Source organism: Eublepharis macularius, chromosome 6, assembly GCF_028583425.1.
Source record: "Eublepharis macularius isolate TG4126 chromosome 6, MPM_Emac_v1.0, whole genome shotgun sequence".
Taxonomy (NCBI): domain Eukaryota; kingdom Metazoa; phylum Chordata; class Lepidosauria; order Squamata; family Eublepharidae; genus Eublepharis; species Eublepharis macularius.
The window spans coordinates 86490541-86507048 of NC_072795.1; the positions used below are offsets into that span (position 1 = coordinate 86490541).

At 43.2% G+C, this 16508-nt stretch overlaps 1 protein-coding gene across 5 annotated transcripts in view; it reads left to right on the forward strand.

Moving 5' to 3' along the window:
• Positions 1–16240, forward strand: part of PLEKHA1 (pleckstrin homology domain containing A1) — a 60402-nt gene extending 44162 nt beyond the window's left edge. For 3 of the 5 annotated variants that reach the window (XM_054982296.1, XM_054982301.1, XM_054982297.1), the window contains 2 exons: positions 10776–10865; positions 14609–16240. In XM_054982296.1, the coding sequence (XP_054838271.1) occupies positions 10776–10865; positions 14609–14929 (411 nt within the window). In that variant the 3' untranslated portion in view covers positions 14930–16240. Of the gene's footprint in view, positions 1–10775; positions 10866–12189; positions 12261–14608 lie in introns of all 5 variants that reach the window. The other 2 variants (XM_054982299.1, XM_054982300.1) reach the window with 2 other exon arrangements.
• The last annotated feature ends 268 nt before the right edge of the window (positions 16241–16508 follow it).

Genomic DNA, 16508 nt, shown 5'->3' on the forward strand with positions numbered 1-16508 from the left:
ATAAAAGATCCTCCTGGAACTCTTCAAAGACGAGTCGCAGAAAAACCCCCTTTGGCAACAGGTCCTACAAGGCACCGCAGCCAAGAGGTGACCGACAGGGCTTTGAGTCCAAGGCCCAGAAGTCCTGACTCTCGAAGCATACCGGTGGGAGGGAGACTTCAGCACTTTGCCCGAACATGGGAGGAGACCCAAGCGGATGCGTGGGCCATCAAAGTAGTTTCTCAAGGATACGTCATAGAATTCAAATCCATCCCACCGGACCGTTTCCTCAGATCTCCCCTTCGAAAAGATTCAAAGAGAAATCAGATTACGTTCAAAGCTATACAACACCTCTTAGAGATTCAAGCAATAGAACCAGTCAGTCATCAAGAGTCAGGATCAGGGGTCTACTCCATCTTCTTTACAGTCCCCAAAAGGAACGGAGACTGGAGGGCGATCCTGGATCTAAAGTTTGTCAACCGATTCATTTATCTGAAACACTTCAGGATGGAGACGCTTCGGTCCATTGCGGAGGCTCTTCGCAGCGGAGAATTCCTGACTTCGATAGATCTCACAGAGGCGTATCTACACATACCTATCCATCCCTCACACAGACGTTTCTTGAGATTCTGCGTCGCCGGTCATCATTTTCAATTCAGAGCCCTTCCCTTCGGCCTGGCCACGGCCCCCAGGGTATTTTCCAAGATCTTAATCAACCCCATCATGCGCCTGCGAGAAGCCGGGATTCATGCACATCCGTATCTGGACGACATCCTCCTGAGAGCAAGCTCCAAGAATCAAGCAACCCGGGACACCCAGTTAGCAATTCGGTGCCTTCAGTCCTACGGATTCCTGGTCAACCTGGACAAGTGTTCCTTGAACCCATCCCAGTCGATACATCACCTGGGCATGATACTAGACACCAAAAGGGGTCTCATTCTGCTGCCCCAAGAAAAAGCTCTGAAAACCAGAGAGCTGGTCAAGTCGGTGATTCAGGAGCAGTCGACATCCATCTTGAGACTGGCCAAGCTGATGGGCACACTGGTGGCAGCCTGCGAAGCAATATATTGGGGTCGTTTTCACTCCCGGGCCCTGCTCAACCTTCTTCGTCCACATCAACATTTAATCATGACCAAAACAGACCGTCTCATCAAGGTGCCGTGGAAGGTGAAGGAAAATCTCCGATGGTGGACTGTGACAGCCAACCTGCGACAAGGCAAGTCTTTTCTCCATCCCCAGAGGATTCAGTTGTTCACGGACGCCAGTCTGTCGGGTTGGGGAGCGGCCTTGGACGGCCGTCCGGCTCAAGGGACGTGGTCCGCGGAGGAGTCTCGCCTTCCCATCAACATACTGGAAGCCAGAGCGATCCACCTAGCCCTGGCACACTTCTCCGACTCGATCCACGGCAAACACGTCTTGATCAGGACAGACAACGTGTCCGCCAAGTCGTACCTAAACAAACAGGGCGGCTCGAAGTCTTCCAGGTTACACAAAGAGACAGTGAAGATCATTTCGTGGGCAGAGACACACTTAGCATCAATCCAGGCGGAACACATAAAGGGAACAGACAACCTGCAAGCAGATTGGCTGAGCCGACAGACCATCCAACCGGGGGAGTGGTCACTCAAACAGGAAATTTTTCACCTGGTCACGAGCAGGTTCGGTCGACCAGTGATGGACCTATTCGCGACCCACTTGAACTGTCAGACCCCGCGTTTCCTGTCTCGATTTTTTCACCCCCTAGCAGAGGGGATAGACGCCTTGTCATCGCCGTGGCCGGAGGGCCTTCTATATGCCTTCCCTCCACTCCCGGTCCTTCCAAAGTTACTGCGGAAGATAGCAGACTCGTCGGTGGAAGTGATCGTGATCGCCCCATGGTGGCCCAGGAGACCTTGGTTTTCGTCCCTTCAATCGCTGGCAATTCTTCCACCCTTCCGACTGCCAGTCACTCCAGACTTGCTTCACCAGGGTCCGATTCTACACCCCGACCCGGACTGGATGCGTCTGACCGCCTGGAAATTGAGAGGCTCTCTCTTTCCAAGCTAGGATATTCGTCACAGGTAGTTAAGACTATGCTCTCTTCTAGAAAGAAATCTACAGCGAGGATTTATAATACCTCATGGAAAGCCTTTGTTCTCTGGGCCAGAAGAAAAAAGGCCGATCATCTGCATCCACACCTGAAGGATATTCTGAACTTCCTACAAGATGGGCTGGATGCAGGGTTGAAACCAGCCACGTTACGCAGACAAGTAGCGGCCTTGTCTTCAATACTCTTCTTTCCTGATGGACTTAGTATCTCTAAACATCCACATATTCGACGATTTTTGCGAGGGGCTACCCTCTTGAGTCCTCCAACAGTGCACCGCTTCCCCACATGGAGACTACACGTAGTTCTATCAGCGCTGACTAAGAATCCCTTTGAGCCCTTGAGAGAGGTCCCCCTGAAATGGCTAAAGCTAAAGACTATTTTCCTAGTAGCCGTTACATCAGCGAGACGGATTTCTGAACTAGGGGCCCTCTCTGTCAAGCCGGGACTTTGTGACTTTCATATGGATAAAGTAGTTCTGCGTACAGATCCTACCTTCCTCCCGAAAGCTGTCTCCTCATTTCACAGGTCACAGGAGCTGAACTTGCCTTCCTTCTGTCCCAAGCCAACACACCCCAGGGAGAAGGAGTGGCACACTTTGGATGTACGCAGAGCCCTCAAGATCTACCTGATCAGAACCGAATCCTTTAGGAGGTCAGATTCTTTATTTATCAATACGTGCCCACCAAATATGGGCAAGAAAATGTCAAACGCTACGATAGGTAGGAACATTCGTCTGTGCATTGCAGAGGCCTACCAAGCTTGCGGCAGAGACTTACCTCAGGGCATCACCGCTCACTCAGTCAGAAGTGCAGCGACTAACGCAGCTCTCCACAACAACGCCTCCGTGGAAGAAATCTGCAGAGCCGCAACTTGGTCGAACATCTCTACCTTTGTTAGACATTACAAGTTGAACCTTTATGATTCCGCTGACGCTGCCTTCGGAAGAAGAGTTTTACAACATGTAATGCAAGACGAGGACCTTGTCCCACCCGTTAGAGAGTAACTGCTTTGGGAGCACCCAAGATGTCCTCCTGCCTCAGAGGGAGAACGGACCTTTGGACACTTACCGTGAAGGGTCCTTCTCCTCTGGGGACAGGAGGACATCTTGCCCTCCCTAGGTCTCTCGTCATTGCTGACCTGTTCACTTTGTCTCTTCTCTGATTTTTTGCTTCGTTCCCACTGATTTCATTGTTCAATGTTATCCTGTGGTTGTGTATGTTATTCATACCTGTTCGTTTTTTCTTCTAAGCTCTTAATGTTTGTGTTCCCTCTCAGTAGGGTCCTCCAGTGCTAGTTTGTTGAGGTTTTTAACTTTTTTCTACTGCTGTTTGGAGACACCCGAACTGGAGAGCAGGGTGTTCCAGGCACCAACAGGAAGAGGAAGAAAATTTCAACTTCCTGCCTCCCTGATTGGGCGAAAGGAAACACCCAAGATGTCCTCCTGTCCCCAGAGGAGAAGGACCCTTCACGGTAAGTGTCCAAAGGTCCGGTCTCATGGGAGAATGGTAAGCTGTTTTACTGCTGCTGTCCAGGACCTCACCAATTGGACTCCTGTGTTGAGGACTATGACTCTTACCTGGAGCAGGCCCCTGACTCAGAGCTTCCCTGTTTAGGATTGCGCCAGGCTTATATTATCTTCTTCCTGAGGGACTCTGAGACGAAGCCTGTGGGGGCGGGACTACCACTGGCAGGGTTGCCACAGAGGGTAGGGCTCGATACCTGTTTGCAAAAATTGGTGGTGGGAGGATCACAGGAATTGTAAGGGGGTTGGGGGAGGGGCAATACTAGCTTTCAGCAGCCTCTGTATTGGAAGGGGTGGCCAGTGAGTATGTGCCCTGGGGAAGGGGATCTGTCATTCCTCTAGTCCTGGGCAGAAAGAGATATGGAGGTGGGATGCAGACTGGTTGTTTCAGAGTAGGTCTGGCCACTGGCTGGCCACTAATCCTTCAAGTCTGCTTTCTGTGGGCTTAAGATTCTGTTGCTGAATAATACCAAGTCACTAAATGGAAAAACTGTGGCCATTTAGGTCCTCAATGGGCAGGCTATTACAGAGACTGACTGGATGAGGAGGTCCCTTATGCAACAGTCTACCAGGTTTGAGTGTGTGTTCCTGAAGGTGAGTGACTGGGACAGAGTAGGAATTCTTATGGAGTACCATTCACTCCTCTGCCCAGCTGTCTCTCTTCTTCAGCTAACAGAGTTAGTCTCGGGCATGTTGGTAGAGATCCTAAGACCAGTGGTGCTGAGTCACTTTGCCCATGCTGAGGCCAGACTGTCAGAAGTGGCTTAGGATTTCATGGCCTCTGTGACAGCCATTGGCTTGTCCCAAGTAATGGCAAAAGGACAGGGGGAATGGTCCCAAGCTCCAAGACAAAAGGCACACTAAGGACACGCCAAAAGACCGCTGCTGCAATCCAAAGCTTTATTCACAAGTGCCGAGGGTCAAATCAAGAAGACGGGGGAGCGCCCACACTCTCCGGCTGCTCCCGGCGGGAGATTGGCAACGGGTTTGCCTGGCTAAATTGTCCCGTTTCGCAAGGCTCACAGCTTCATCAAAAGCCACAAATAAATTCTTAGTGTAAAGCGTATTTCTTTTACTGAAAAATAACCTGCTAGACAAGAATCAAGTTTCTTCTTAGTTTTAGTTGAACAGAAAGGAAATTCTGTTCAACTAAAACTAAGAAGAAACTTGATTCTTGTCTAGCAGGTTATTTTTCAGTAAAAGAAGTACGCTTTACACTAAGAATTTATTTGTGGCTTTTGATGAAGCTGTGAGCCTTGCGAAACGGGACAATTTAGCCAGGCAAACCCGTTGCCAATCTCCCGCCGGGAGCAGCTGGAGAGTGTGGGCGCTCCCCCGTCTTCTTGATTTGACCCTCGGCACTTGTGAATAAAGCTTTGGATTGCAGCAGCGGTCTTTTGGCGTATCTTTAGTGTGCCTTTTGCCTTGTTGTTCCAAGTAATTACTGGCACCACGTTTACCAGGGCACACACTGCATCTGGTCTATTATATTGATGGGGAGGGAGATCTAGAAGTGGGGGAGTTAAAACTTACTCGCTTGTCATGGACAGATCATTACCTGAGAGTTTAGATTAACTGCTTCCTCTTTCCTCCCCAGAGGTAGTAGACCTTTTAAGATGGTCTGCCCCAGGTGCCTGTTGAATCCCAACGGTTTCTGGACAGTGCATGGGGATTTCCCCACTTCAGCTGCTGAAGATTCTGTCAAAACTCTGACCGCTCTCTGGGATAGGGAGATAGCCCAGGCTGTTGACACAATCCCCCCTAGGCGCCCTCTCCCCCTAGACAGAGTCAAGCAGTCTCCCCGGTTTATTGGGGAATTGGTGACAAGGAAAAGGGAGAGACAACAGATAGAATGTCACTGGCAGAAAACTAAGTAAGTAAAGTAAACTAAGTAAAAAGTAAGGCTGACTAAACACAGCATAAAGCTCACATTTGAGTCTATTCTGGGATGGTGACAGTGGCAAAAAAGCAGTATTTCTCCACCACCATTGTATCTGCACTTAATTGTCCAGTTGAACTGCAGTTTGTGTTTTGTGGGCTTTTACATCATAGTCCCAGGGAATTGGCCTGTTATGATAATTTGCTACTTACTTTCTGTTTGTCCAATATATATGGATACCTTTCAGCTTGTGGAGCCTGAGGAGGTGATCGAGATCCTTGGAGAGGTGAAGCCTGCCACCTGTGATCTAGACCCTTGCGCTTCCTACCTGATAAAAACTGCCAGAGGGGGACTGGCCAAGTAGGCAAGGAGAGTGGTATGCTTCCTTGAGAGGGGGAATTGTATCACCTATGCTCAAGAGGGCAGTAATTTGACCTGTGTTGAAAAAACCCTCTCTGAGCTCTACTATATTGGAGAACATCCACTCTCCAATTTTCCATTCTTGAACAACGTATTAGAGCAGGTGGTTGCTTCTCAATTCCAAGGACTCTTGGAAGAGTCTGACTTTCTGGACCCATTTCAATCTGGCTTCAGGCCAGGATTTGGAACAGACTGTACTGGTTCCCTTGGTTGATGACCTTTACCAAGAACTAGACAGTATGTATGGCCCTGGTGGACCTCTCAGTGGTCTTTGATACCATCAACCAAGGTATTCTTCTGAGCCTCCTCTCAGCTTTAGAACTTAGGGGCACTGTGGGATTCTGCAAGGTTTGATCTTATTTAACCATATCTATGTGAAGCCACTGGGAGAGATCATCAGGAGGTTTGGGTTGTGGTGTCACCATTATGCAGATGATACCCAACTCTGACTTTCCACCTAATTCCATCCTAATTGCAAGGATGCTGATGATCTGAACTGTTCTGAACCCAGCTTGAGCTGGGTGAGGGTGAATAAGCTGAAACTGAATCCTGGCAAGACAGAGCTTCTGTGGGTTACTAGAAAGGCAGACTAGGAACTTGAGATCACTCCTGTCTTGGATGGGGTTATACTTCCCTTGAAAAACCAGGTCCACAGCTTGGAAATGCTGCTTGATCCAGCATCCACCTTGGAAAACCAGATGGCCGCAGTGGTTCAAATGCTTTCCCCCCCTAGCTTCTTCTGGTGTGTCAGTTGCATCCATTCTTGGCTCATCCAGATCTAGCTACAGTGATCCATGCCTTAGTTTCGTCTAGATTGGCCTATTTCAATATATTCTGCTTGGGGTTTACTCTTAAAGACAGTTTGTAAGCTGCAGCTAGTGTGGAATGCTGTTGCTAGACTGCTGGTTGGGGCTAGCTATTGGGATCACATGATCCTAATATTACAGCAATTACACTAGCTACCGATTCATTCCCAAGCACAATTCAAAGCTTGGCTTTGGCCTTTAAAGCCCTATAAGACTTGGGACCGATGTTTCTGAAAAACTGTCCTCTCCTGTATGTTCTTGCCTGGGAATTAAGTCCACAGGAAGAAGCTCTCCTGACTGACCCATCAGCTAAAGAAGTTCACCTTGTGGGGGTACATGAAAGAGGGCCTTTTCAATGGCATTTTTTATTTAGGACTGCCTTTAATTAAGTTTGTTTTTATGTTACGGTAACCCTAAACTGTGCTTTTAAAATTTGCTTTTGTGATTGTTTTTATTTATATTGTAAGCTGCCTTGAGTTCCTGCATGGTAGAAAGGCAGCTAACAAATGTTTTAATTAAATATATACCTTGGGCTGAGCTTTTATCTTTAGGGGTTATGTTGTATTGAAACATCTCAGCGTCCTCTGTAGTTGCCTGGAACCTTTCTAAAACAGATCCTCCCTCACATAAGTCTTTATTTATCTTTGAATCACTAGCCACCCACATACATGAGAATAGGTGTCATGAGTTTATGATATTGACGTGCTGGTAGTATGTAAACTGCATGCCCCTCATAGATCATCTTTGGATACTTTTATAACAATATTGGATGTACGTCTGAGGTAAATAAGTTTCTCCTTCTTAATAAATATTTAACTGGACAGGCAAGACATGGGTGAAGGAAAAACAGTAAGCTTTATTTTATGAAAAAAATATGTATTCAGCAGTGCTAGGTGTGGAATGTTTCAGCTTAAATTGGTAAAATGACTCTGACTTGCGACCCAGCACTGCGCCAACAACCTTTCCCCACAAGGGAATGAATACTTTGTCACTGATAAGTGTATGCAATCCAGGTCTGGAATTTGGGGAAAAGGCAGATTTTTGCAGATTTGGCAAAATCCGGCTTTCCTGCATCACAACTGAAGACCCCGTATATGATCTGGGTTAATTTGGGAAATTTGGCTGGGTTAATTTGGTTGGCTGTTTCCCTGCAGAGAAACAGCAATCCCCACATTTTGCAAGGGATGTTTCATTTTTTTTTTACTAAATTCCAGCAAATTTGCAGGGAACCTACTCCAGACTGCCCTTTAAAGACAACCCAAATTTCAGATAGATTGAACTCTGGGGTCCAATTCTGTGATTCCTATGGGAAGGTGTCAATACTAACTCCATCTGCAGAAACACATTGGAGCAAGGCTGCCATGGCCAAGGTACACTCCCAAAATCAAGTTCCACACACACAAAACCCAACAGAACCAAACTGACCTCCCCCCTCAACCCAAGTGCTGTTTGAGCAAGCTGCCCAGCCATTCTCCAGTCTTCCCTATGATGAGAAAATTTTCAAGCTAGTTTGGAGGAGGGGGCACAACAGAACCAAACTGAAACATGGGAATGTCTGGACAGCATGCTCAGGGGGCACTTGGGTTTGGGGGTGTTTCAGTTTGGTTCTTTTGGGCTTTCCTAAGGAGGAGATTGCATTGAAAATGTGCTTCTGTTCTGGCCACTGGCATCCTTGTCCTTGTGTGTGCGCCCCAGGAACCAGCTTGGAAACGTTCTTGTCATAGGGAAGAATGGCTGTAGGCAGCTTGTTCAGAGACAACTGAGTAGTGGGGGGACCTAAGTTTGGTTCTGTTCAGCGTTTTGTGTGTGCATTTAGGAGTTTTCCTTGCCCCAGTGTGTTTCTGCAGTGAGAGTTAACTTTGACTTTTCCCCCATAGGAAACAATGGAGTGGCTGAGTGCCCACAGAACTGGGCCTGGGATCCAATCTACCTAGAACTTGGGTGGTCTTTAGAGGGGAGTCAGGAGTAGGATCCCTGCAAATGTGGTGGAGTTTGCTTGAAAAATGCCACCCCCAGCTGTCCAGATACTTCCCCCCACCCCTAGGGAACAATGGTCAAATTAACACAGATTTCTTTGATCTGTCTCAGCTGGATCAGAGAATATTTCCCAAATTTTTTGAGATCCCCAAATCCCAGATCCAGATTTTTGTGTGTGCACACCCCTAGTAACTGGGCCAAATGACGGTAAATTCACTGATGTTCGATTTTTGCTTCCTTTCCCCAGAACTTTTACCTCAGGTTAGGAGATTTACTTGACCTGGTTACCAAAATGCAGGTTCCCTCAAAGGGGTAGTTTTATCTTCTCACCTCACAATATTTGGTTCTCAGAAACTGCTCAGATAGATTTGATGCGTCTCGCTTTTACCAGAGTGCTTATCCCCCCAAAATAAGCTTTCTTCCCTAAGCCTACCCACCCTACCTAACAAAGTCAAATAAAAAATCCTGTCTAACCTTTTATCCAGCATGTCCCTGCCCCTATCTGAAGAGAGAAGTTTTTCCTCCCCTTTATCAAGCAAGGTTTGCTCAACCCCCCCCCCCCACCATCTAGTGGAGTGCCAGGGGCTCTGAGTGGCTGACAAACATTTGGATTTGCATGAGACCAAAATCACAAGGATTGGTTTAGAGCCCAAGAGGGGAGGTGGGACTTTGGGAGATGAATGCCTGTCAGCTACAGCCATTCCTAGAAAAGCATGATTCAGCATCTAATCTATGATTCTGATCACATCCCAGTTAGATTATTTTAATACATGTACATGGAGCTGTATCTGAAGACTATCTGCAAGCACCAATTAGTACAAAATTCAGCCAGCCATGTTGCTTTTGAGGTTGAATAGAGAGATCATATCATAATATAATATATCACTTGTGCTTTGAAAGTTCTATACTGGCTGCCTGTCTGTTTCCAGGTAGAATCAAGTAAACAGCTTGGGACTAGGCAACCTGAGGAATTTGCTCCTTCTTTATTGTATTAAGTTCTTCATCTGAAGCCCTGCTCCATGGGTCCCTACCCTCAGAAGTGAAGCAAGTGATAGAGATGCTTTTTTGGTAGTGGCACCTCATTTGTGTAAAATTCCCTATCTGCAGGCTTGCCTGATGTTTTAAGCATCTAAATGCCAGGCCAAAACTGTTTTTGCCCAGGCTTTTGAGCCCCCCCCCCGCCCTTTTTAGTTGGCCATCTTAATACAGTACAAGCCACAGAATCAATAATTAAATATTATCACTGTTGTTTTGTTGAAAGTGGTGGTCTGGGTTATGTTTTATGTTGTGTGCTTTCTCTGTTGGCTTATTTTATTGGTGGACTGCTTTACTGTTGGATTGGTTTTGTTTATTATTGATTTTAATGTATATTCAGTTTATGTTCATTTTGTTGCATAATTGACATTCAGTTGAAATAGGGTTGCCAGCTCCATAGGGGAACAATGGCTTGGAGGGCCTCCAATGACATCACTTCTGGTATAAAACCAGAAAGCAGTGGTATCTCTTTGGGCCTGATTTGGCCCTGCTGAGATCCTGTGGCTTCCAACTTTACACCAGAAGTTATGTTTTCGGGGCCATTAGAGCATGTGTGGCGTTTTGCTCAGTACGCTGGGGCTCCCGGTCTGCTTCCTTCCCCTTCCTTTCCTCATGGAGGCCAGGTGAGCTGGGCCAGGGGGCAAAAGATAGGAACCAGTTGAATCTGTATTTTGCACTATATGTTAGGTCATTAATTCTGGACCGGAGGCTACTTTGTAAGAAGATTTCTTACTGAAAATAATAGCAAACCTGTGGTTTTTGTTAGTTTTCAGTTACCAGAAACAACATGTGAAAAAAGTAGTGGTTGCGGATTAAAATGCTGTTTTGTTTAAGTGGTGCTAGAGATTTGTCATGCAGCATGAGACTTAGATAATTGAACTTACCTGGGATGCTATATTCCAGAGATAAGCTTTTAAGTGATATCTGGTGAAGTTTGACTTAAACATTCTAAAAGCTACATTTATTTAATTTACTGAGAAACAGTAGTTGCAGATAACCAGTTTAATAAACTGTTTAGTTTTACTTGTTTATCTTGAAATTCAAATAAGATTTCTCTTTTCTATTCAGGCTGACAGTCCAGAGGACATGCACAGCTGGATTAAAGCAATTTCTGGTGCAATTGTAGCACAGCGGGGACCTGGAAGATCAGCAGCTTCTGTATGTTTTAAAAGAAATTATATTGCATTGACAATATCAAGTCTTATACACACTAGATCTGTCTCATTTACTTACCCTTCTGCCTTGTTCCCAAATCTGGAGTAACAGCTTCTTTGCATGTGTCACAGGTTGCATAAAATATTGCATTCTTAAGTGCTAATCTTAGCTTTATCTGTTTGTGCTTTCTGTGTGCATTGTATCCTTAATATTTGAACAGTGCAGCTGGTAAATTTGAAAATGATTTCCTAGCTCAGTATTGTCTGGTAATGAAAGCTGCTGTGAAATTTACCAAATTACTTTATAGAGTTTACTAAACCTTGTACATACCCAACATACTGATTTCAAACACCTTGGAGTACCGATCGTCTGAAAAATATATTGTTGCTCTTTACACTCAGTTTGGAAGCAGTCCAAATTTTATGAATGTTTTGGTGGGGTGTTCAGATGTATCTTAAATATGTACTAGGTTGTCCTTGTTGGTGACCTGCATGGATCACAATTCTAATATCACCACATTGATTCCATTAACTTTGTATACAAGACTGTCTGTTTTTCCGCAAAAAAAAAAAAAAAGTTTGGAATTCCAAGTTTTGATATTTCATAGTAAATTTTTAAAATTTATTAAAATATTTATACTCAGTCTTCTTCCTTGTTCCCCAAGGTGATTATTAATTAAAACCATCCATAATACAGTAAAGTCTTTAGCAAATATAACAGCCTTATACTGTTTCCTAAGAACTTTGAAGGCTGGTGCCTTTCTCAGGGAGCCAATTCTAGCAAGGGAGCCACTACTGAAAAGAAGAATAGGTTCTGGTTGTACCAACTCTGCATCCTTAAACAGGGAAAGAAACAGAAGATGACAGCTCCAGGACTGGAATTGGTACATGGGGACATATAGGGAGAGACAGTCTTTCAGATAACGTAATATTTCCTATTCTAGCTATATTTTGTAATTCAGATGTTGTAAGACGTGGCTTTGATTTCAGCTTGGTATATTTTGAAGTTCGCTTTATTCTCTTCATTCTACTAAATGCTAATTGACAATATTATAAAATAATTTCTACTACTTACATACTTTTTGTAAGCAGTAGTATACTGATCTCTTTAAGTTTCCATCACACAGTAGAGACTGTGTTGGGAGTAAATGCCTTCAAGGTGAGAGAAAAACTGCCAAGAAAGGATTTTCCTGTGTGTATGTGCATAATCTTTGTGGTGGAGTAATTCAAATAGTGACTTGCCAGCAATTTCTTTCTTTATTTCTCTTTCTCTCCCTCCTCTTCTCAAGTTTAGGTTACTCTAATCTTAGCTTTGCACTGTGTTCCAGATGCGGCAGGCCAGAAGGCTGTCGAATCCTTGTATACAGAGGTATACATCAAGAACTGGTGAATGCAGCACGTATGTGGGCTCTCATGTAAACTTGCCTTCCTAACAGAGGGCTAAAATTCAGAAATACTTAATAACCTGATGAAGTCATTCCCATGGTTTCTTGCATTGATTATAAATAAAGATGAAATTACTAACTTCTGAAACAATTCACATTGGCAAAGTTTGTTTTTTTCTACATATCTGCTAAATCCACTATTAGGAATGGCAAAATATTCACACACTGCTGAAATCTCTGCTCACATTTCAGTGTACTCGCTTTACTGAGTACATACGCTTGAGTCATAAAAAGTATATACATACTAAACATGGCCTAATTTGCATGAGAGTTCATATTTCCATCTTTTTTGAAAGAAGGCTAAGTAAAAGCCACTCCAAAGCTAATAGCCACATGCGTGCTCACACGAATGCACGCAGAAAAGAAAACCTCCTGGATTGATTTGCATGGCTTTTACAATAGATATGCATGGGATCATTAGTTAAAATGTAGGCACTGTTTTAGCTTGCAATCTATATGCTAATCAAAGTAGTACTATAATTACATAAATTCTGACATTAAGGCAAAAAAAAATATATAATTTTATCATGTAAGTGTGGATTAGTGTTCCAACTGCTATCCCAGCAATGGTTTCATAATCAAAACCTTTGTGTGTAGTATTCAATTTAGAAAAGAAGCTTAACCGTAGATTCAGAGTTTGTGCTTTGAACTCATTCATATGAGCATTTGGTGTTAAAGCTATCTGTTTTCGTTACTCCAAAATGGAAATGTGAATGGTTTATTTTGGAAACCTTCACAGTTTATCGTATTAATCTGAATATACCTGATTATCGTAGAGACCCTTCTATGAGGCAGGCTACTTTAAATAGCATTCCTGGCAAAGCCCTTTCCAGCTAAATAGTTGTCTAGTAAAAACTGACATATTTTAGTGCCAAACCTTTTCTGTCATCCCCAAATTATAGACCATAAGATACTAAATAACAGTATAGTATTAGCAATTAGGAGGAAGGTTCTTGCTGACTTCACTCATCCAATAATAATGTTACTTTCCCAGAAGATGCTTGATAGGAGAACTTGGCAGTGCTGACCAGTCTCTCCTTACTGGTTCCTGAACAATGATGTCTAGAAGACAGTAAAGGAATGCCTCTTCTTCTACCAACACCTCCCCAAATCTGATTGTATTGTTGAGATGGTATTTTGGAGAAGCTGCTTTTGTACTACAAGAAATAAGGCAACATTTCTGAAGTCACAAGCCGGGAAATGGAGAAGAGCAAGATCATGTGATTTTCCTACTTTTGTTTAGAAAGCCTGCCATGCTACAATGTGGTGCAGTGGCAACGTAGACTGTAGATTATGACTAGGCTGTTTCTATGCAAGCTTGGCTATAGCTGTTAGTGGTTTTGTGTGTGTCTTGCTACCTAATCCTCATTTGTCTCTGTCTTCTAGAAAAGGGCTTCTTGATATTCATGAGTAGGTAGGCTCCTCTTTCAGCTATTGACTTAGAACAATAATACTGGTGTTTTGAATATCTAAGCAGATTTATAATTTGTGCACAGTAATGTCCGAAAGCAATTCACTCACTACAAAAATGCTGCTTTATGTTTCTTGGCAGACCTCTTAAGGCATGCCACATAAAATAGAACTGAATAATACTGTACTTGATAAATAGTTGGTGAAGCATTTTTTGTAGAAGAATCTGATTTATTTTTAGATGACGTGATGGGAGCACGTATTAACTGAAGGCGAGAAAACAAGAAGTTCAGTATGCCTTGAAAAGTATAAATATACAATTATAGATATGCTATAAAACCATTTGGGTCTATTGTTAGTTGGAATTAGTACTTCATGATATTCTGTGGTTCAGTAGCACAATAGAAAAATAATAAACTAGGATATAGTCAATAGACATGTAAAGCAAGTTAACAGTTTTCTCCAGCTAAGCAATGATTCTACTATGCTTCTTTTTTGAATATGAATACACTTGTTCACTTTTGGAACTACTTGGGACTATTTTGAATCTTCAGGAAGCATTTTCCCCATCATTTTCAAATTCTTGAAGTATATGTCTTTAATAATTGTTTTAATTGTAATTGCATTATGTTAATTAAATGATTGATACCAGAAGAGCTAGTTCGTTGTTGATAAGTATCAAGAGACTATAGAGACCTGACTAGGCTGTCTTCTGCTTGCTCACATTCGTAACACTGCTCTGCCTTGAAAAGCATCTGCTTTCTATTGATGATGCTTTGCTTTGTTTGTTCTCCATTATTTTTTGTGTTAGCAGAAATACAAGTCTGAAATTTAGTTATTCATATGCAGTTGATTATCTGTTGAACTTGACACATGCTTTTCTTTTTCACAGGAGCATTCCATCAGTTCATCAGAATCCAACTGGCCTGCAAAAACTGCAGCAGCCACCTCACATTCCGCAGCCACTCACAACCCCACTTTGGTCTCAGCCGTTAACACCAAGCCCTTTGTCTTGGAGAAGCGAAGATTTCAAGAATCTTTTACCAAGGCCAAGCCAGGGAGCTTCAAGATCCAGGCTGTCCCTTCAAGAGACCCAGCTTCCAAAGTGACTGCACAGGGTCTATGGGAACCTCAGAATAAAAATGGCACTCAGGAACAGGATCCTGGCCCGGTGGATCTAGATGATGCAAGCCTTCCAGTCAGTTATGTGTAATAATAGGAAGAGTTTGGAGAATGATCCATTTGTTTTGGTCCTTGAATTTCCTTGCTCAGACTTCTAGCCAAAGATGACTATGGGATGAAAGAACAAAGAGTGGAATGTTGTTTATGTAGATCTGTATGTGTGCATACATTCAAATTTGTGGATGTTTAAATGGTCATATACTGCCTTGTACTGATTATCAGAGTAGGCCTTTTGCTTTTTCCACAGCCTAATGATAAATCACTTTCTAACAGGGAGGGGCCAAAATACATAATAAAAATATTACTGTTGCCAATCAGCAAGGTACCAGCTGCTCTACATCTTCAGTTTGGCAAAGCTAAGATAAGCACCTTAGTGCCCTAATAGAAATATCAACAGGTGTAACTTAATTATACTGTAAGTCAGGTTAATGACAAGGGAGTTGATTTCTTATGCTCTAAAGACTGACAAAGCCTTTTAGACATTTGAACATGCGTAATCATAGGATTGATGTAGTAGCTTTCTGAATCCAGCAGTGCTTCTCACCATGCAATTTTCCTATGCAGACATGGTCTTCGTTTAGAAAACACTGCTGTGTCTGAAATGAGGTATTTTTTTCCTCTGTAAATTGCACAGATCAAGTAGCCACTATGCAGTTTCTATGGCAGGAAAACCACTTATGCCTCATTTCAGGCAGTCCATGCTTGTGTGCTAACTTACACAAACCTTAATGTATGAAAAATGTTGTGCGAACCAACCCTGAAGGGCAGAGCTTCAGATCACTTACACTGATGGAAACCTGATGACTTGATTGGAACTCTTCCTTTGTAACTGTTCTGTGAATTACTGCCCTTCCCCAAAGACTTCCAACTCCTTTAGAATTCCAGGTATTTGGTGCTGTGAAAACGTTCGTTAGAGTAATACAGCTATTTTGAATATTAAGCCTATTTTTGATGCACTCCTAAAGGTGAATTGTAACTTTTGCACATTTGGATATTAATGGACCACCAGTAAATAAGGGTGTGTTACGGATTTTTTTTTAAATAGGGAGAAGGGAAACTGGACTACTAAATCTTTTAAAGGTTTAACTAAAAGTATTTTATATTAGGCTTTACAGAACCTAAATGTTTAAACTATTGTCTTTTCCCCCCTTTTGTGAAGTTGATCCTTCCCCACCCCATTGTGCTGTGAACAGTTCCCATTTAATAGTTGGATCAGTTTAAGACTGAAAAAAATGTTTCATGCTGTTAACTGGTACTGAATTGTTCAATCATGCAATTGTGGCCTGTAACTTTTGGTGCACTAAATTTATTAAAAGTGCCTGTGGGTTCTTCCTTCATTATGTTCTTGGGGTCTGGTGGATTTTGGATCTTTTATGGTTTTGAACCTTGAGATGAAATCATTTTGAGTAGCATAGTCCAGCACATACATGGTATTCTAGGGATGCCAATGGACTGGTAGCTATCAATTGTGCACTATAATTTGTAAATGGATGGTTGTTCAGGGATTTAGTGATTTAAAAAGTTGAAAAGGCCAATGTCAGATATTTGAGGAGCAGGCACTATTTTATGGTTAAGGTGTGAAAATGTTTGCTTCAGTCAAAAAGCCTATT